This window comes from Sesamum indicum, linkage group LG13 (assembly GCF_026168435.1).
Source record: "Sesamum indicum cultivar Baizhima isolate 11 linkage group LG13, ASM2616843v1, whole genome shotgun sequence".
Classification (NCBI taxonomy): domain Eukaryota; kingdom Viridiplantae; phylum Streptophyta; class Magnoliopsida; order Lamiales; family Pedaliaceae; genus Sesamum; species Sesamum indicum.
In genome coordinates this window covers 10,910,985-10,932,749 of record NC_142669.1, presented here as the reverse complement: position 1 = coordinate 10,932,749, position 21,765 = coordinate 10,910,985, and the positions used below count along the sequence as shown (strand labels likewise).

Below are 21,765 nucleotides of genomic sequence, written 5' to 3'. Positions count from 1 at the left end.
ATATACACTATAAAACACAATATATTTAACTATGGTTAATTGTTATAGTAAAAAATAAAATAACACAAATAGTTACTAACCACGACCATACAACGGTTGTAGGTCATGGTATCTATGAGGGTGCATAAACCATCTGCTACGGCTGAAAGTCATGGCAAATATTTTTACCATGGCTTTTGACCATGGTAAATAATTTTTTCTTGATGAAAATTCTATATTTTTGCATCTGTTTTATTTAATCATGGTCAATAAAGATTACGGTAAATTACTTCAACACCCCTTGAGGTTTGACATAATTATAATTACATCTCTATTAGATCAAAAATTATATTTACCTTGCTTGAGATTTGTTTCGTCATATATTTAACTCCATCGATAGGATTTTGGTGAATTTATCATATGTTATTCCCAGAATACCCTTGATAAAAAATTTGACTATGATTTGACCAACTTTTCATTTGGACCAAATTGTAATGTTTTAAAATATGGAGCGGATTAATGTATGATCTCACATACTTTATACTTAAATATAATTTTTTTTTTTGTTAAATTAGCTGGTTTGTCCAATAAATATTGCCGGGATTATTTTTTATATTAGGGTGAATTATATCCTCATCCTCTGAAATTTAGTATAATTATAAATACATTCTTGTTAGATTGAGAAATTACATACACACTTTTTTTTACCAGATAAATGATGGGTGTTTTCGAATTTGTACACTTATTTTCTATCTGATAAGAATGAATTTGTAGTCATACTAAATTTCAGGGGGTGTGAATGTAATTTGCCCGAATATACAAGATAATCCTCCAATATTTAATGGACAAAAACGGCTAATTTAACAACCAAAAAAAATTTATATTTTAGTGTAAAGTATGTGAAATCCTAGCATTTAACCCCCTTAAGTTTTTAAAACGTTACAATTTGGTCCAAATGAAAAGTTGGTCAAATTATAGTCAAATATTTTATTAGGGTTATCTTGAAAATAACATGTGATAAATTCACTAGAGTCCTACCGGTGGAGTTAAATGTAAGACGGAACAAACCTCAAGGAGGGTAAATGTAAGTTTTGATCTAATAGGGATGTATTTGTAATTTATTAAATTTCAAGGAGTGTTGATGTAATTTGTCCCTAAAAATTAATTACCACAACATAACAATTAAAATTGTAATCTATGATTATTTTTTTTAGTGATATAATATACATATATGGAGAAAATGGAAGAATAATCACGTGATGAACAAACAGTACCTTAACCTGCCACTCTTACGGACTCAGTACTTTCGACCCATGAGGTCGACGGAGCTCTAGTTGTATGTCGATGAGCTTGGTACTATCATTAGAATAGTATATATTCTTGATCTTGATAATATGTATTGAATTATTGATATTTTCTCTGATTTAATATATCATTTTCTTTTGTGTTTTATTTGTTAGGATAAATTGCAATAGCAGTCCCTGAGTTTAGATTTAATTATACGGATACTATATTTTTCGTAAAATTATAAGTATAATTATTGATATTATAGTTGTAATTACGAGTGTGCACCCTATTCAGGAGCAAAATTTTATAGATACACCTTGTGATCAGTTAAATTACATTGGCAACCCCTTAGGGAGTATAGTTGTAATTTTATAAAATGTGGGATATTTGTATAATTAAGTCTAACCTTATGAGATGTCGATGTAATTTACTCTTTTAATTAATTAAAAAAAGTTTTATTTTTAATTTCTGGGTAAATTTGAGTGTTACTATCCACCTTAGGCTCGTCTCTCCGCCCTCTTCATTCTTTGCACTAAGTGGGGTTAAAAGATAAATCAAATTATTCGATATTCGATAAAATAAAAATTCATGTGAATTCGATTTATTAAACTTAACAAACCAAACTTAATAAATTTTCTGGGTTTAATAAACTTTAGAGCTTGGCTCCAACTAGATTTGGTTAATGCATAAATAATAAAATATATTTAAAAATATCAAATTACTCGAGTTTGATTCATGTTTGATCCAATTAAACCTAAATTTGAGCTCAATTAGATTAATAATCAAATCAAATTTAAACTCAATTTTTCAAACTCAATAATAATTCAAATAAGTTTAAACAATGATAAATTCGATTGAACTTGAATCTTTTACAACCCTAGCACCAACCGGCCGGCAAAGCCCGATCAAGGATTTTCATCGCCTTCATTTGTGGGGGTAGACTCCCGATGTTGTTTGACTTAATTAGATGGTGCTTCGATGAGCTTATAAGATTTTTAACACATTTTATAAGACGTTTGACAACTTATGAGATTCTGTTCAATAAACATTTTTAATAAAAAAAAGTTTATAAGCTCTAAAAATAAGATGTTACAACTTATAAGTTCTTTTAATAAAGGTAAGGACTTCCTAACTTAGAGGGTTGTTTGGATATATAAAAGATCTCATAAGATGTTTTTAGAGTTGGCTAAATTTTATTTTTACCTCCTGTATTTTGTTAAATTAGCAAAAAAGAATCATGTGTTTTGGAGATAGGTAAAAAAATCTCTCCTATTTTGAAAACCCTAGCAAAAAAACCCCATTCTATTATAAATTGATGAAAAGTGGTGTGGACGTGCGGGTAGTGCACCTGATTGTCAATTTCAAGCGTTTTGGTCTATATTTTACTTCATTTTGGATTAAAATACCCCTTAAATGAGTATATAAGAGACTAAGGCATTTTTATTTGCTTTGTATGCATTTTTTACTTATTTTGAACTTGTTTTGAGTATTTTTTTTTTACTTTCATCTCTCTAAAAAATTAAAAAAAATTCTTTTATATATATTTATTTAAAAATACAAAAACATTATATAATTTTTAATAGTTTATAATTTAAATTAAAAAATTAAATTACAATCACAATATAAAATTTAAATATCTTAACAAATGTGGATATTAATGAAATATAAAAATTATATATTATCAACTAATGTAAATATTATATAATTAAAAAATATTAAGTAAATTATATTTAAATTTATTACATTATAGGAATCATACATTATTATTTTTTATCTCAAAATTTTTTAAAAATACTAAAAAGATAAAAATATATTTTCTAATAAATATTTATATACATTATTTTTTTATTTCAACATTTTTAACAATATATTTATATTAAATATAAAATACCAAAAAAAATTACATTATAAAATAATAAACTAAATTTTATTTTTTAAAATTTAGATATGTACATGAATATAAATCTTAAACAATTATAAAAAATTATAATTTATAAATTAATATAAATTAATGAATTATAATTTATAAATTAATTTAAATAAATGAATTATAATTTATAAATTAATTTAAATTAATATTTAAGTTAAATATTTTGTTAATTTATATTATTTTTAATAAATGACATTTGTATTTAAATTAGTATTATATATATTTAAAAGAAAAAAAATCAAATAATATCAGACAAATTATTAATTAAAATTAATTATTATCTAACATTATTTTTAATTAATCAAAATATATATTTAATGATTAATTAATTAAAAAATACGGTAAAATTAGGGGGGGCGGCGGCGACGACCGCAGCCCTCGCACAGGAGGGAGACAACATCCTGTCTGGGTTATGTCAGATCAGATTTGGGCTACGACCACGTCGGCAGATCTGGGTGCAACGACATTTTTTCGACCGTCGCCCTTTTTTAATTCGGAGTTGAGGAAAGCCAGTCTATCAGGGACTGGTGAGGCCATTTTCGTTGATGCAACAATGACGGAAACAAAACGGAGGAGAAGGAGCGTCGTGAGGAGGCAATCACAATGGTACTGATCGGTCGATAAACGAAAAGAAGACAATGGAGAAAATGGGGTCCAAATGGCTACAAAGTGCAAACAACCTTGAGTGTGTGACCGGAGAGGCGGTGATGGGGAATAGGTGGGGGTGCGTTCCAATCGCCATAGGAAGGCGAGTCGAATGGTGGTGGTTTTCGATGGTGGGTTAGGCTGTCAAAGGAGAATTAGGCAGAGAATGAAATGAGATCTAGGGAAATCGCTGGCGGGTGGGGGGAGGCAGTGGGGGAGGGAGTGGGGTTCTCTTTTCATTTGTCTAAATTATATATATAATAATAATTTATTTTTTGTAATAATAATTTTTAATTATTTATATATAATTAAAAAATTATATATAAGGACTTAAGGGTCAGATGATGTAAAAATTTAACGCCGTTACACTTCAAAATAAAAAAGAGAATGTGTGCTGAATTAAAAAAATATTGGGGGGTATTTTACCAATTTTTAGAACAGGTGGGATTTTCTGTTGCGTTTTTAAAACACAGGTTTTTCTTTTTGCAATTTAGCTTATAGAGTTTATAAGATTTTAAGTTTATTTTAAAAATAAATTGTTGAACGTGCTTAAATGAGACAAAATAATATATGGCACGTGAAACATGTTAGTAGTGATAATTTTTTAATTGATTGAAAGGAGTTTGTTATAACTTTTATAATAAAGATAGTGTTTGAGAGAGAGAGTGTGTGTGAGAATGAGGATACTTTTGTCTAATGACTAAGATATTTTGAAAATAAGTTAAATGAAGTTAACTTTTTTTTAAAGAATTTATACGTTCTCAATCATCTTATTTTCATATTTAATAATTTTTTTTAAAAAAAACTTATTAAATAATTTTGTGAACTTATAAATTCTCAGATATCTTTTAAGATGTTTTGATTGGCTTAGCCAAACACCCTAATCTTTATTTGTTTATTCAATCAAAATACATTAAAAATAATAACAAATTTCGGCGATTCAATCAATACATCAATATGACTAATAACAGTGACAAATTACAATAACTCACGTAAAGTGAAATAAATACTATACGTATGGTGAATTCAGGCCAAAATTTTAAATTTGTTCATGAAACTTAAATCTTAGCCTTAATCACTAAGCTGAGACATCACTGATAACCAGCCTCTTAATTTTAATAGAAACCATCTCAGCTTGGAGGGTGATAAGAACAAAGTTTAGGACCACAGATAATATGATCTCCCACAACAAAGCCCATGAGCCCACCTCTTTTAGGAGTTTGCTGCTGCAGGATGGGCTTAGCACATTAGCCCACCAGTACAAAGATTAATGTGAAGCAAAGCACTTCCATCCAAGTTCAAATTTTTTCACTTAAGGACCCGTTTGTTTAAGCGGAAATGCTATATTTTTTTCGGGAATTTAATTGCCAGGTATTGCATTTCTGTGTTTCGTAAGATGATTTTAAATCTGAGATTGGAAATATGCATAGAAAATCCAAACATCTATTTATGTCATAATATTTCATAATCTGAACATTCAAAAATCACCTAAATTCATTTTACTTTCTCGTTGTTTGAGAAATCACCAATACCCCTGATATGTGATGTAATTTTGTAACTCTTGGATGGTAACGTGGAAATATCAACATTATCCTTGCTGAATTTTTTTAAAAAATGATATATAAAAAATCTAATGTTGGACGAACCCTATATGAAAAAAGAATGAAATTTTTTTATGTGAAGCGACGTAATTATAAAAAAATATATAAATTTTTTAAAGATGAGTAAAGTTATAATTTAAGGTTCAATAGGGCATTTTAGACGATTTAATAGAACAAAAAACATTTAGGGTGCAACAATATGAGCCAGTCAACAACAACTTTAGAAGATGCATCGACTTGGATCTACTAGGAGAACTCAGAGGGTTGCAATTGCAATAATAGAAAACTTAAACGTGATGATGGTAAAAGCATAGAACTCAAAAGTTTGACGCTGGGGATTCCAAGTTGGAGACTTGGTACTGAGACGAGCTGATCCAACAGAGAACCTTGGGAAGTTGGATGTGAGGTGGGAAGGACCATAAAAGTGGTTGAAGTAGTAAGTAGTGGAACCTATCACCTATAGAGAATGGATGACAAAGAAGTTCCACACACTTGGAACAATGTCAATCTCTAACATGCTTTGTTTGAGATTTTGTAAGTTTCTGAAGTAATAAAATATTGGTTAATTTGTCTCCTTTTATTATTTGGGAATTCATTTTATCAAGATTAGTATAAGTAAGGCATGAGAAAAACAAGCTCTTATACCCAAAGATTGACGAATCGAGCTTCCTTGAGGGAAATAAAAAAAACATACCGAAGCTAAACAACAACAAAGCTTCATTGAGGTGAATTGTAGAACGCCCTAACTTTCATAAACTATGAAGTTTACTAGAAGCGAATAATAGAACTCCCTAAAGCTGATAACGATCAAACTTCCTTAAAACGCATAATAAAACATCTAGAAGTTGGATACGAATAAAATGCATAAAAAATTACTAAGCAAGAAATAAACATACAAGTAAGAAGAGCGAGATGAATAACAATATAATAACGTAAACCACAATAGAATCATAAGTAAAATCACCCAAACAATTAAACTTCGACATGAATTCATTGATAAAGATAACGACAAAATGCATCAAAAGTAAAATCCTAAGCAAAAGAATTTAAATAACATAGCATAGGAAACTAAAACAAAGACTCCAAGCCTCATCAACTTCAGATGTAGAAATATCATGACTATCAACTTGAGCTTCCAGTAGGGGCTTCATCATACATCTTGACCTCCCTATCTTCGTCTCTATTGTTATCCAGGACCTTTGGGTCAAGAAATATGAAATTCTCGCCGTCAAAATGGCTAAATCCCCTAAGGGTGACACGACACTGCCTAATAGCTTAATCATAAATTTCATCTGCCTTGCCAAGAATGGATTGGTCAACCTCCTCGGAAGCTTCATATTTCTCCTTGAAATCACTCCGGACACAATTTAGATTAATTTTTCTAGCTTTTGACTTCAAGAACGTCTGCCTTGATAATGACTCGAGGTCTTCTTGGCATTATCAAGATAATCATTTAGCCGTTTCAACTCCTCATAATGGTTGAAGAGTTGCTCAATGACCTTAAAAAGATTAGCCACCTAACATGAAGATAAAAAGTTTTCATAAAAAAGATACATGGGATTCAAGGAATAAAACAAAAAAAATAATAAAAACATACCCTAGTTGCCTTTCCATGAAACAACCTAGTGATTGTGCTATTGGAAAGAACACCAAGGCGGGTCACATCATAGGCACTCATGATGCTCATCATTCTCTTATATGCAAGGTCAAAATTAAAAGCATTCAAAAAGGAAGCTATCCCCTCTAAACGGTTTGTCCCATAAGTAAAGAGCCCTTCACCAGCACCATAACGAGGAGATGCATAAGTACCATACCGAGAATCGTCTCTCCACCCTACCTGAATGAACATGAAACTCCTTGGGACAAGGAGAGTGGAGTCAATCACTTTCCCTTCTTCTCAGAGCGGGGAGGGGGAACATGAGACTAGTAAGCATTCTCTCTCTCAAGATCCATCTTATAGCGCTGAATGTCTTGAAGAGCGACATCTTTCTTTCAAAAGGACAAAGGATAAAGCATAAAGTAACAAGGAGAAGATTAAGACCAATATGAAAAATAAAGCAAGGCAAAATAATAAATATACCATAGAAAATAAAGACTTGATATCAAGAAGTTGGCTAAACATAATCCTGCCCCAACAAATGACATAAGAAGGTCATGAACAGGGTTAGGCACGAAAGGTGACCTTTCCCAAGAAGTCGCCAACCCCCAATCAAAGTCTTTTACATCTAAAAATCTTTCCTTCCAAGGACCCTTTGAAGATAGACATCTCTCCAAAATCATACAACAATGACCGAGTCATTGGCAACATTCCTAAGGATAAATAAAGTATAGAAAGCCTCATGGGAAGGAGTTTATAATTCGAGATCCCTAAAGCACCGAAAAAACCCCTCAAAATATGTCAATATGTCAATTGGCTAACACCTAAGTTGGTACAAGAAATTATTTATAAGACTATAATGCACAGACACTTTAAAAAATTACTCAATGCAATGTCGGACATGACATCCGCGTGTCCAAAAATAGAAAAAAAAAAAAAAAAAGGACATGGCATCTTGAAGGTTTTCAACATGTTTTGGACTCGTTTAGAAATTTTTGTATAATTTCAAAAATATTTAGGTTTTCTTTAAAAAAAAGAAAAGAGTTCTTGGCTAAACAAAAAAAAAAAAAAGAATTCATTCACTTCTACGAGACTAAAAGTTTTACGATGAAATTACTAACAATAGAAGAGATGGTCATGATGATTTAACTAATTTGAATGATCAGAAATTTTTCGTTGCATACTTTTTAAAATTAATTGATTATGCATATTTTAAGCCATGTATTTTGGTTAAAAATTTAGATGTAAAATATTTTAAAAACTGTATTATATATAGTCGTGTCAATGCTATTGTGAAAATTGTATCTCAACGCTTATTCTTTAATTGAAAGTTGTTTGAGAAACGTAAGTCATATTCATTGAGTATATATATATATATATATATATATATGAATAAATGAAACTGTTATTATCAATATACTGAACACATGAGAGTAGTAAATCAAGCAGTAAATTGACTCACTCGAGTTGTATAGTAACAACTCGTTACTGCATATAACTTTCAGTCAATAACGCTACCATCAACTAGCTCATCATCTGTTCGGATATTCCATTGGATCCTCTTCAGGATCCTCGTCTGGTTCTTTAGGAACCATTTCAACTAACTGATCTATAGTCTCTCTGAGGTCGGTTACTTCATGGCGAAGTTGGTTTTCCTATTGTAGTTGTTCTACCTCAACTCCATGTTCAGCCTTCAATGTTTTTATCTCCCATCGAAACCTTGAATTTTTCTCTTCTAGTTCATCGGACCTTCTTTCAGCCCAGTGATAGTAGTAAGCATGTCTAGATAAGTCATTCCGTTGTTCCTCCATTTCGTCAAGTCTGTGTCATAGTTGCCATTGTAATTCAACAATTAGACTAGTAAAATGTTCATGAGGGTTAGATGCAAGTGGAGAATTTGGTTTGAACGGTGAGGTTCTGCTTGCCTTGAAGAAATTAAACGCCCCGTATAAGATGCTTTGGGTACAACGTTACTTCTTCGAAGATAAGACGGTTATTGTTCGTTCAATATAACACCTGTACTGACGAACAACTCAAACAACACTCAGAAGCTTTTTATCGAAATTAGAGCTCAAAGCTTTGGAATTTTTCGAGGAAAAATCCGAGAGCTAGAGGATAATTCTTGGTTGAGAGGTTTGTGAAAATGAGGAATGGAGCAGCTTTTTATAGGCATCCCCTAATAGCAACCATATCTCAAAAGGCTTTTGATTTTTAAAAATAAAAAATAAAAAATTTCTAATTTATTTTTAAGATTTAAAAAATTTTAATTTCATAATCTTATTTTATACGAACACTTTTAAGAACTTATTTTAAAATTATATAAAACATGTTATCATTTCTATAAATATTTTATAATATGCATGGATTATAAAATCTTATAAATAATAAGGAAAAATTTGGGATAATTATAATTTTGGTTCTCAAATAATTTGAAGTTATAGTTTTGGTCCTCAAATAGTTGTTTTTTTGGCGTTTTTAATCTTTTTGTTAATAAAACCATTAAATTAACAGAAATTTCATTTGAATGGAAAAATATCCATTTTTTCTTTTTATTTTTTGTAGTATTCTTCAAAATTTGGTCCTATGCACTTATTTTCCTCATTTTTCTTTAAGCTTCAAGAGAATAAAAACTAAAAAAATAAATTTAAGCAACAAAATTTCTATATAACCTTAACAAAATAAAGTTCATAGTCTGTTTGTATATAATGCAATACCTGCAATATAAGCGCAACCCATAAATTGACTTTATTTATTTTATTGTCTTTATCGGATTTATTTTATTTTTAGAAAATTTAAAAAGAAAAACAAAATAAATAAAGAAAAGTTAAAAGTTAAAATTATAGAAATTTTCCTACTTAAATTCTTTTTTTTTTGTGAAATTTTTTTTCTTGAAGCTTAAAGAAAAATGAGAGAAATTGGTACATTAAATTAAAACTTGGAAAATATAAAAAAGAAAAAAATAGCTATTTCTCCCCCTTTTAAAATGAAACTTCCAATTTTGCATTAGTTTTAATAATTTTTTATTAATTAAAAATGTGTAAAGAACAACCATTTGACAACTAAAACTCAAACATAATGATTGGATTTGTTTTTTGAGTGTTTTGTTGTGTTTTATGGAGATAGAGAGAAAAAAACAAAGATAAATAAGTGTGTTAGAGATAGCATGCATGTTTGGATTTATTTTTGGAGATAATTCAAAATAAGTATTATATGTTTAATGTTGTGTTTGGTGAGACAAAAATTATTATTCATTGTCAAGTCATGTCTTTTTTATATATATTTATGTATTGTGTGTGTATATATATGTATGTATTTATGCTAAAACAGTTAAAAACACCTAAAAAAATTAGGTGTTTTTTCAAATAGTGGCAAACATTGAATATGTTTTGACTTGTTTCAAAAATAATTTGAAAATAAAAACAAACATAGCGAAAACAGCTGCCTAAAAATTAAATCAGCTTTATTTAAGAACCAAAATTATATTTATTCCGAAAAAATTACATAAATCCTACGCTGGAAAAGTCTCCTCCTGGTGGTGGTCTATTTATTTATACGCGAAGAAGAAAGAATTAAGAGGCTATTCGGATTTTATACCCGCTTGATTCTGCTCCTAAAAACCCGAACAAATCCAAAAGTCGAATCGGAAGTTTCATTCAGGTCTTTGTTTGTTGTTCGTGATTATTGGAGGAGTAGGAAGAAGAAGGAAAAAGGATGGGAGAAAGGAAAGTTCTGAACAAATACTATCCGCCGGACTTCGATCCGGCCAAGATTCCGCGGCGGAGGCAGCCCAAGAACCAGCAGATGAAAGTGCGGATGATGCTTCCCATGAGTATTCGTTGCGGGACGTGCGGGAATTACATATACAAGGGGACCAAATTCAATTCCCGCAAAGAGGACGTCGTTGGAGAGGTGGGTTTTGGTTCTGATTGCAGTTGCCCAGCTCTTCTGGATAACTTTTGATGTTCAGTTTTGATTCTGTTCTGTTGGTAAATCTTTTGCTTGGAAATTCGTCTTTTACTGTAATTGGGCTCCGGTTGAGTAAGCTTGACGAATTTAGGGTTTTTGTGCGGTTGGTTTATTAGGGCATTGTAGTTGGACTCTCGAGTCGATTAGAATAAATTCTCCTTTCCGGCGTAGGTAAATCTTTGTTGAAAGTTCATGGCATGTCTTTTGGACCGTTCAGCAGTTTTAGGTATAGAAATGCTTGGACTATCTAACCTATATGTTAAGGCCTTGAGAATTTTTGGTGAGTGTAAACTTTATTTGGGTGTTTTGATGGTTGGGTGTTCACTTAAGTATGTTTTGAGTAAATAGCGTTGCTACAAGTTGCATTTATTGGTTTTGAGCTGTATAGAGGTATAATTTATGCACTGCTTATTGGAAATCCTATTAAATAATTTGACCTTTTGAATATTATGCATACACCAGAATTGTATATTAGCAAGCATTTGTTTTTTGTTTCTGAACCCATTTATATACGTTAATGTTGTACAACAGGCGTACTTAATATGCATGTTTTTCTGAATTTATGCAAGCAGACTGTTCTTCTCTGTCCGGACTTATCTGATAGCTCTTATTTTGACCACGAAACGCAGCTTTGATTGCTTCCTTCTGACATACGTGTTTCTCTTTTTCATGTGCAGACCTATCTGGGAATTCAAATTTTCAGGTTCTATTTTAAGTGCACAAAATGCTCAGCCGAAATAACTTTCAAGACAGATCCTCAGAATTCTGATTATGTTGTTGAGTCTGGTGCGACGAGGAATTTTGAGCCTTGGCGTGCAGAGGATGAGGTTTACTATTCTTCTTCCACTTTGCTTCTTTCTCTTCATAGTGATTTTTTCTTATGCATAGTATGCAGTTGGTGAGCTGGTGGTTGCCATTTTAGGCAGTTTACTGCAGCATAGGTTTCATTGAGTTGTAATATATATGAGAATAAATTTTCAGTATGATTTTAATAGCTATATTTTCTTATTCTCAGGAATTGGAAGAAGAGCAAAAGAAAAGGAATGCTGAAGAAATGGGAGATGCCATGAAATCACTGGAGAATAGAACTTTAGACTCAAAGAGGGAAATGGATATCCTTGCCGCTTTGGATGAAATGAAATCTATGAAGGTAATTATTGATAGGCGGAATGTAGCTAGGTGTATTCAGTTTCTCGTCAGTTGGTGATGCTCCTTTTCTCTCTGTAATTTTTTAAAACTAATGATTAGTTTTCTTATGTACATGAATCTGCTGTTATTAACATAATTTCCTCTTCCTTCCCCTTTTCTTGTATATCCAGTCAAGACATGCAACTGTGAGTGTAGATGCAATGCTCGAAGCTCTGCAACACTCAAACGAGCAGAAGGTAATGATCAAATGCTAGTTTGTAATTCTAACTTGCATGTGTTAGCATCTTATATAGTTGGAGCGCCTATAAATTACTGATTCCAGCCGCCACATTTTGCTGATTTCATTTTGTATCAATTTTTTTACCTATTTTAAGGTGGGTTTATGTTGTAGAAAAGGAAGCTGGAAGAAGAAGATGAAGCTCTTATAAAATCAGTGTTTAAGGTAACTGTCTGTCTGTCTGTCTCTCTCTCTCTCTATATATATATATATATTATTTGATTGTCCTATTAGTTATTTTTTCTCTTTGCTGTTATCCAGGAGTTCTAATTGCAAGGCTTTTCATGTCTATAATCAATTCAGGGACAAAGAGAGGCTGCTGTTGTGCGAAGAATTGACGATGACGATATTGATGATGAGGAGGATTTAAATTACTTTTCACCTGACAATGGGGGAACATCAACTGGTCCATCAAAAGTAATGTTTCGTTTGCCATCTACTTCAGTATGCTTAAGCATTTTCAGGAAAATTATTGTTAGAAGAACTTTGGAATTCAGAAACTAGAAATATTGCTGTTGTCATATCGAAAATTTTGAAGGAAACAATATACTTGAAAATCAGGATGTCAGGAATATTTTGCTTTCTGCACTTTTAAACAAATATAATGTGTGACTAGGAGTATCTATGCTTTTGGGTTAATACATTGATACATGGTGTCTATACCATTGCTTTATTGACCATATTTCAACCGAAGAGATGGTAGAAAAGGAAGCAAAGTCTGAACGGAATTGAGAAAGAAACGAATGACTATAGAAAGAAAATAGAATGTGATATGAAGGAACATATGTGGTTACATAAGTATGTATGTAGCAGCCTGGTTCTTTTTATCAAGGGGTGAGGACAGACAGATCAGGTCTGGTTTATGCCCTTTTAACAAAACCTACTCCCATAAGTAGCTGTTTGTCTAAATATCTTCAACATTTACTCCCCAGAATATCCTTGAAGTGCTTCCAGTTATTGGAGCTTGTGCAGAAGTTTGTGAAGCAATTTTTTTCTTATTAATCTTTGATTGTATCAGGGTTCTTTCTTTGAAAATGAAGATTGCCAATTCTGTCCAATACTACTGGTGTTAATATTACTGAGAATTTATAATTATATCAATTACACTGTGGCCCATGACACACACTTCAAACAATTTTGGGTTTTTGTGTTTTTGTTGAATGTGTCCTAGCAAGTCACTGAATGACGACCACACTTGTTTTCTGAGCCGCTTTATGGGCTGTACAGACCAAAATTAAAGTATTCAGCTTTAAACAAGACAAATCCATATTGCTGAAATTCTAGCACATATAAGCCCCCAAATTTGTAGTATTATATTCCAGTTTTCTGTTAATCTAAATAAAGTAGCTTAAGAGTTACTAGGAAAGATAGTTCATGTTTCAATTCAACCTGAAAAATGCATTCATTAGATGAAATATTTGTTGTGCTATGAAAATAAATCTTTCAACTAATTAGAAGCTCACCTGATTGTATCTAAATTGATTTTAATTTAATCTGGTAAGCATTTTTGTTTATGATGCAGAGAAAGGTCCCTGAAGAGCATCCTTCTAACCCAACAGATGCTTTGACAACAGCCGGTGTTGGTGACAGCTCCAACAATCAAGGTTTGCATTATAACTGTAATTTAATCATCTTTTATGTGTTTCCGTTTATCTTCTAGATTTAGTTTCTGAGTGCAATGTACATGGAGCTGCAAAATTCTCTCTTCTATATATCGGCTTCTGTCAGTCAGCTAATTGCTTTTCGATTTGTTATTGTTCTTATGGTTAATTACAGCTAAACCCCCTCTGAAAATGCAAAATTACACTTCCCCCAAAGAAGTTTTGAAATTACACTTACACCCCTCCGGAAATTCTTCTTTACACTTGGCATCCTTCCGTTAGGATTTGGACAAAGAAATGCTAACGCTAACAAAAAGAATTACATAAATTTTTAATTTTGCCCCAAATTTAATATTTTCATATATATTTTCATACTTGTAAAGGAATAAAAGTAATATATATATATATATATATATATGTGGAGTGAGGTTCAAATCATCATAATTTTTTCGTAATAAGTACAAAATTTTTACATTAGAATGTTAAAATGAAGAGTAAAATTGAAAATTTATATAATTTTTGCTAACGTAATTTTTCGTCCAAAACCTAACAAGAGGGGGGTCAGGTGTAAGTAGTAAGTCCTTGGAGGGGTGTAAGTGCAATTTTAGAACTTTTTTTGTTGGGGGGGGGGGGGGAGGAACTGTAATTTCTCATTTTCAGAGGGGGTTTAAATGTAATTAACCATTATTCATGGTTGTATGTCAAATTTAATAGTTTGCCACATCTAGTACTTGACTGAGTGAATTCATTCTTTAAGGGATTGGAAATGGGTTGGTGACTAGTCAAATTTCTGAATGATACACTTAGACTGCAGCGAAGCTATCATGCTCACTCCATGAAAATGTCTAATTGGCAAAACATTACAGGGGATAAGGTCTTGTATTCATTTTTGTAATTTTTTATTCTCTCTGTGTTATTATTTAATGATCTTATCCATGCAAATTGCTAGGTTAGTCACACAGAAGCACGAAGCACTTCAAATGATCAATGATTTTATCAATGGTATGTCAGAAGTACAGCTTGAGTCGATCTTGGCAAAGTAAATTGCCTTGAACTTGGCTCTAGCTTGAGCTTCTTCACAAGCTGGGCTCGAGCTCATGTGGAAGCTTTCATAGTGAGGGACTTATATTGATCTTATGATTGAAGGTTCTCCTCCCTTGGTTCAGTTGAGCTGGAGCTCAAGCACAGCAACGTAAAGAGTTTCTGAGAAAGAACAAACTAGGGTGAATTTATAAAATAAAACAGAATTTGAGTCTTAAGGTTTTCGTATTATCTTACGAAAGAGTGTATTAGTAGAAATTAGGCTAAAACTTAGGGAAAGTCAATGTAATTAACTTCCCTTGCATGATTGTTGACAGATAATGCTGGTGCTAGTGGGGCTTCAAATAATGGTAAATTCATTTTCAAATCCTCTTCAGTCAGAGTTTCTATCGTCAAGAAATCAGCTGCAGATTCAAATGGGAACATGCCAAGCAAGGAGTCTGAAAAGCAGGATGCAAATTCTACAGCTGTGACTAATAGTGGATTGCTATCGTTATGCCAACAGTATGGAAGTGATGAAGATGAATGATGGAAATTGGAAATAGTGTCATGAAATTTTTTCAAAATCTGAAAGAAGGACAAGCATATGCAGCTTTCCATGATGGCAGAGAAGCAGCATGTAATGTTGAATGCTAACCAGCTTAACTTGAATTTCATAACACTGAAACCTAACGAGCTCTTTCTCTGTCAAAAGCTGGTTGTGCTTGTGGAAAAGTGTAATATTGTTATTGTTTTTGTATTTCTTGAAGATTAACACTTTCAAGCTAATACAGGTGTTTGCTAGCAAACCCATTGAGTGCTGCAAATGTCCCATTTGTATTGTAAAATTTATCATCCATGAATCCTTCTTGAGATTCCTTGAATTTTGTGGTGGTTTGGTATCGCACTCATCCAATTTTTGTTAGGCATAAATTTTGATGAAAAGGTCCGAGTTAATGTGCTGAGGTTGTGAGTGGAACACTACTCCGATCTTACAAGCAACATGCATAAAACATTCAGATTGAGCTGCACATTAGAGTGTTCGAATCCCTTAAATGATGCAATAACTTGCAGCACATTCTGTTCATTGCCAGCCAGCCATCATAATACATGGAATAACCCGTTTAAGTTCGATATGAAATCTACCGGTCTTATATCAAACAAGGGCTAATAATTTAGGGGGTCTGAGACCTTCGCTTCATGAAACTACCAAAGTAGATCAATAGAGTGGTCATATTACAGGACGACTGGAGACAAATGTAAATGGTAAGAAACCATTTTCCAAAACCTAAACTCCTCATCGATACCAATGGATTTAAAGTATTGGAGGTTTACTTGTGGCCCTTCTTTTTCCACAAGTCTCCAAACATTTTAATGCCAGAACCTTTCCTCTTTCCGCCTCCAAAAACATCATCAGGATCCTCAATCAGCCCTGGAGAACCAACATAGCCCGCATATCCACCAATGGGTTCGAACGAATTGCCATAATGCTTATCCATTGATCCACACCTCTCAGATATCCGTCTCCCGTTCATCTCCACTTCCCCAGCCAAAATGGAAGCTGCAGCATCAGCTGCTTTTCTCCATTGCTCGGTCTGTACACGGAGCTTCTTCATCTCGTTTTCTAGTTCCTCCTTTGCTTTCTCAGAAGCCTCTAGCTTCTCGCTTACATGGGCAGCACCATTTTTAGTCTTTTCCAGCTCTTCCTCGACATTATTCAACCTCAACTTCAGATCCTCTATCTCAGTTACAGCTGATGATATCCTCAGCAACTTCTCATTAAGCTGGCTCTTTAGGTTCTCATTTTCCTGATGAAAAAGTTCTAGCTCTTTGCCCTTCTCATCTAACTTCGACTTCAGTGAGCTTATCTCGTCGTTCTTCAAAGCCAACTCATCAAATGAGGTATCCTCAGGCTGAGATGTGGCTAGCGATTCATTTGGCGAGCCGACATGTTTAGGTGTGAGTTCATCTTGATTGGCTGGAGGGTCAAGTTCGGGCTTAGGTTCCGGAGTCACTTTCTCGATAGTGACTTCAAAAACATCAGTTTCCCTCTGGACATCATTGGCTCTTTCATAATCAACAATGCTGTCTTTCTTGGTCTCAATTGCAGTGGAGTGCTTCACTTGGACTTCCACTGGCTCAGGAATCTTTTGCTGTTTCTTGGATTTCTTCTCAAGCTGTTCTTGAGCTGCATTTTTAGCAGCCTCAGCCGAGGCTAATTGGTCCTTCAGACTTTTAAGCTCCTCCTGCGCCTGCCCAAGTTGAGATTCCAAATCTGAAATGCGGCTTCCTAGTTTCTTTTGATTGACAGGATCAGATTGTGCGGTTCGAGGGGATCGACCGTCAGATAGCTTCGGGCTCCTGTCAGTCCGTGAACGATGGTGTACAGGATCTGAATCCGAGCTTGACGTCCTCAGACTAGGCGGTCCTCGGGGAGATGGCCGTTGAGGCATTTCTGTCCCTCTGTTTTCATTAATACAATTAGCAGATAATCAAAACCAATGCCATGAAATCGCCTACGCATTTATGCTACAATGCAAGAACAGATTCAACCGTGAAAATACCTTGATCTCGGCATTTCTCCACTTATAGTAAGACTAGTACTATATGTACTCTTTAACAGCAACAAAAGGCTGAAATTACTCAAAGCTTGATCTGCATTATTCCAATGAGAACATCAGACAACATTACATCTATGGAAATAGAGACATGTGGCTTCTTTAACATTTACAAATAACACTAACATGAGAACTAAGGAAATCTGCCCTTGTTCTTTAATGAAACACAACAGGAAGTTCCTCTACCACAAGCTGTTATTTTCTCAGATAATGGGCTTTCATCAAATTGAGGAACTTCAGAGAACATTCTTCTTTTTCCTCCATTTTCACAAGGACAAAAAATTCAAGGCTCACTGTTGTTAAGATATTTTGGATGTTATATTCACCTCAACTTTTTAGAGTGAAACAACACAATCACAGATCACCAAAGACGCGCCTTTCTTGAAAAAAGTTAAAGCATCTTTTACAGTCCAACTTATTGCAGCCATGCACACATCAATATTATGAAAAGATGTGCAGTCCTTTGCCTCTATAGCCCCACTCATTTTTGTTGTGAACCTGAAAATTCCCACAATTTTTCTTTAACATAAAATGATTCTCCCCTCTGTCTTTATAGTGAGCAAGCCATGAATCAACTGATATCAGTAGTACATCTTTACAAAGAATCAAGAGTCTCTGAGAAAAAGCAGAGAGTGCATTGTCCACAAAAGTAAAAGCTGAAGATCAGCAATAACACTTTTACCTATTTCTCTTCCTTACATCTCATATAAGATGAAAACCTTGGTACTAATCCAAAACACCCCTTCATGAAACATCAAAACCAACATAGAACAAGATCTCAAATATCCGTCTTTTCTAAACCAAAATTGAAAAAGACAATAAAAAATATTAAAGGGTCTCCCAGAAATAGCTTGAAAAGGCCAAAATCAAAAACTAAAAGGAGAAAATCAGGAAAAAGATTAAGGTAAAAGTTTCAAAAAAAGTCTCCCTTTTCATCATAACAACGGAGAAATCTCCATTGGAAATTCCAGCCCACATCATAAAACTCCTCAAAAACAACAACAAAAGATCAACAAAGTGCAGTATCTCACCCTTATTGTGTTCTTCTTGTTCTTTCTTCTTCCCTGTTAGGAATATGAGCCCCTCACTTCCTCTGGACAGCAGCAGAAAAGGCACCTCATGTAAGAGTGGGCTTAAGTTTGAATCCCGTTGCGTGGCATTTATGAGTACATGTGTGTGTATATATGGAGACAGGACAGCTCTTATTGGGACACGAGAGGAGCGGTGAAACTGTATGCAATGTACATTAACCAACAGCAGCAAGAGAGGAGAGAGAAACGGGGTAGCTGTGAATTTTTTTGAAAGTTTGAATTAAAGGTGTTAAGCTGAAATAGTGAAATGTGAGTGGGTGTTTGGGGTTTTAGAACAAGAATTTATGGGTTGGAAGAGGACAAATAAGTAATTTAGAAAGTTGAAGGGAGGGGAAGGGGACATATGAATATGTTATGTGCATGTACTGATGAATCTTGAAAACGCCAACTTGGACGACAGTATCTTGCCCTTCTTTTACTGTTGTCTTTTTTTAGCATCTTTTCAAACCAGACCTTTTACTCTCTCTCTCTCTCTCTCACACACACACGCAGACGGGCTCTCTTAGATTTCTCTCTCTCTCTTACAATACACACACGGGCTCTCTCTCTCTTTACTCTCCCACACACACACGCGTTTGTATGTGTGTGTGTGTGTGTGGATAACAGTGTGCATGTAACCCTTTGGATTTCAAGCGTTGAACTTCTCTCGCAAAAGGAAAAAAGTGTCTGTTTTGGTGTTTGAAGATTCTTGGAAGTTTGTCGAATGGAAATGCTTCTGATTAAAAGAATGTTTGAGTTGAGATGTTTGTAGAGATGAATTTTTAATGGATCCGTTGTGACTGTGAGTGATAAGTATATGGGAAATGGAGGCCATGATTTTTTCTTTTAATTTTTATTGTCAATTTCCAATCTTTATCTTGTTAAATGTGATAATTAAAATGTATTTACATTCATACGTTTCCAATGAAAATATTTTCATCATTTTTCCATGCACCTCCATCAATATATATATATATATATATATAAATTTTTTCAAGGCTAATTACACTTAAACCCCTCTAAAAATATAAAATTACACATTTTCTAAAAAAAATTAGAAATTATACGTACACCCCTTCAAAAAATTCTTCCTTTACACCTGACATACTTCCATTAGGGTTTGGACGAAAATATTAAAGTTAAAAAAATATAATATATATTTTTAATTTTATCCTTTATTTAATATTTTTATATATATTTTGTACTTATAGAGGAATAAATTTAATATATATATATATGTAGAGTGAGGTCAATATTATTATAATTTTTTTTATAAGTACAAAATTATTAAATAAAAATAAAATTAATTAAAAAATATAATTATTAGTTTCATTTAAATAAAAAAATAAATTGATCACAATAAATTTAAAGAGTACAAACCCGTCAACTAAATATATACAAAAACTAATATACATCTTTTCATAAAATAATGGACAAAAAAAATAATAAACAAAGGAAGATTAGACTTGCAAACATTTGAGGGCCATCTTAATAAAAAGGTGGGGTGTAAACGAATAATTGAAAATCTATCTGGGGGCCACGTTATATAATTGAAGGAAATTGGGAAAAGGAATGCAGCTATGAATATATTCGTTTTGGGAGGGTAGGGGTAGGGGTAGGGGTAGGGGTGGGGTGGGGTTGGGGTTATCCTTCATATCTTGGGGGGCCTCTTAGATCTTCCAAAAGATTGACTCATATATAGGAGTGGGTGTTCGAGTCGGGTAGTTTGAATTTTGACTTGATTTCAATGGGTTCGAATAGATTGAATCGGGTAATTTTTAAAATTTTCAGGTTTTGAGTTATTTGAATTTGATTTTAAATAAATCGGATGGATTATCCGACGGATAATAATGAATACACAATTTGGTTTATTGGGTATTCGATATTTACTTAAAAAATAATAAAAAATTCAAAATTCAAGCTTAAAAAATAAAATAGGATTATTTGTTATTACTAGTAAAATAAAAATGATATATGGTTGGTGATCTACTTATCAAGTTATTGATATTACGAAATTAGATTATTTTGTCTAGTAATTTGAATTAATTAGAATGTTATACTATTTTTGAATATTAATAAATTGCTATCATAATTTTATATTAAATTTTTGTATCTATACTATATATTAAAGGAAAACATCTCTTTTTTGTCTTCTTTATTTTTATATGCTATTTTTTTTCTTTATTTTCCATCCACTTCTTCCGCTTTTCCACCACTATTTACAAGTAGTAAAACCTACTTTTTAAATAATTATTTATTTTTAGTTAATATTTTTTTCTCTTTCTCCTACTCCAAATATTCTTCAAAATTATTTATTTTTTTATTATAATCTTTATTTTACATTATCATTTTTCCTACAACCAAAAGAATTAATAAATAATATTTAATTATTTTAACTTTTTTGTACATATATGCAACATACAACTAATAATATATTAAAAAAGAAAGTCACATCATGCATACCATTATGGGTACGTGGAGTTGGAATTTGAATTAAATTATTTGGTTTTTGATTGAAAAAAATAACTTATTAATATTCAAATTATATGATTATAAAGGTTATTTAGAGCCCAATTCTTTAACTATAATGATTCAAATTTGAGTATATTTCTTTTTAATATCCGCGAAATCGAACTTAAAAACTTAAGTTCAAAATATCAAATTATTTTAATTTAAGTGTATTTAATTATTTTAAGAAATTTGAAATTGAAATAAAAAAGGATAATTACACTCAACTCTTCTGAGATCTGGTGTACATGTAAACCCTCTATAATTTAAAAATTACATCTAATACCCCTAAAATTTATGTTGTCTAACAAATAAGTTCCTCTATTAGGTAAAATTCACTAAATTTATTAATATTAATAAAAAAAATTGAATGAAGATTGATGTCTATTCTCGATTAGCTTATTACTGACTTATTTCAGGTCAAACAAATTTTTCTGATTAAATTATCCTTAAAACAGTGAAGATATGTCTTCTCACATGTATTAATGTGTGAAGATGCATAAGGATAATTTAGTTA

General features: G+C 32.3%; 2 protein-coding genes across 4 annotated transcripts; one reads left to right on the top strand and one right to left on the bottom strand.

The window, feature by feature from the left end:
• Window positions 1–10,548: 10,548 nt before the first annotated feature.
• On the top strand, window positions 10,549–15,936 carry LOC105176875 (coiled-coil protein (DUF572)). 2 transcript variants are annotated; one of them, XM_088877123.1, is made up of 8 exons: window positions 10,549–10,948; window positions 11,683–11,832; window positions 12,021–12,155; window positions 12,325–12,390; window positions 12,546–12,596; window positions 12,735–12,848; window positions 13,954–14,035; window positions 14,790–14,908. In XM_088877123.1, exons 1-8 carry the CDS (start codon window positions 10,751–10,753, stop codon window positions 14,828–14,830), a joined length of 837 nt encoding a protein of 278 aa, XP_088733249.1. In that variant the 5' UTR covers window positions 10,549–10,750; the 3' UTR covers window positions 14,831–14,908. The 2 variants fall into 2 exon arrangements, with proteins under 2 accessions (XP_088733249.1, XP_011098112.1); XM_011099810.3 differs by lacking the exon at window positions 14,790–14,908 and adding an exon at window positions 15,391–15,936 and having other exon boundaries at window positions 10,551–10,948.
• Window positions 15,937–16,108: 172 nt separating this feature from the next.
• Window positions 16,109–19,021, bottom strand: LOC105176876 (interactor of constitutive active ROPs 4). 2 transcript variants are annotated; one of them, XM_011099815.3, is made up of 3 exons: window positions 18,702–19,021; window positions 17,617–17,707; window positions 16,109–17,515 (listed from the first exon to the last, which is right to left on the bottom strand). In XM_011099815.3, the coding sequence occupies exons 2-3, from the start codon at window positions 17,628–17,630 to the stop codon at window positions 16,384–16,386; spliced, it is 1,146 nt and encodes a 381-aa protein (XP_011098117.1). In that variant the 5' UTR covers window positions 17,631–17,707; window positions 18,702–19,021; the 3' UTR covers window positions 16,109–16,383. The 2 variants fall into 2 exon arrangements, with proteins under 2 accessions (XP_011098117.1, XP_011098118.1); XM_011099816.3 differs by lacking the exon at window positions 18,702–19,021 and adding an exon at window positions 17,797–18,673.
• Between the last annotated feature and the right edge of the window lie 2,744 nt (window positions 19,022–21,765).

Coding starts and splice junctions, on each gene's coding strand:
- LOC105176875 (XM_011099810.3), top strand. CDS start 10,751: ATGGGAGAAAGGAAAGTTCTGAACAAATACTATCCGCCGGACTTCGAT. Junction 10,949..11,682: donor AAGAGGACGTCGTTGGAGAG/GTGGGTTTTGGT, acceptor TTTCATGTGCAG/ACCTATCTGGGAATTCAAAT. Junction 14,036..15,390: donor TGACAGCTCCAACAATCAAG/GTTTGCATTATA, acceptor GATTGTTGACAG/ATAATGCTGGTGCTAGTGGG.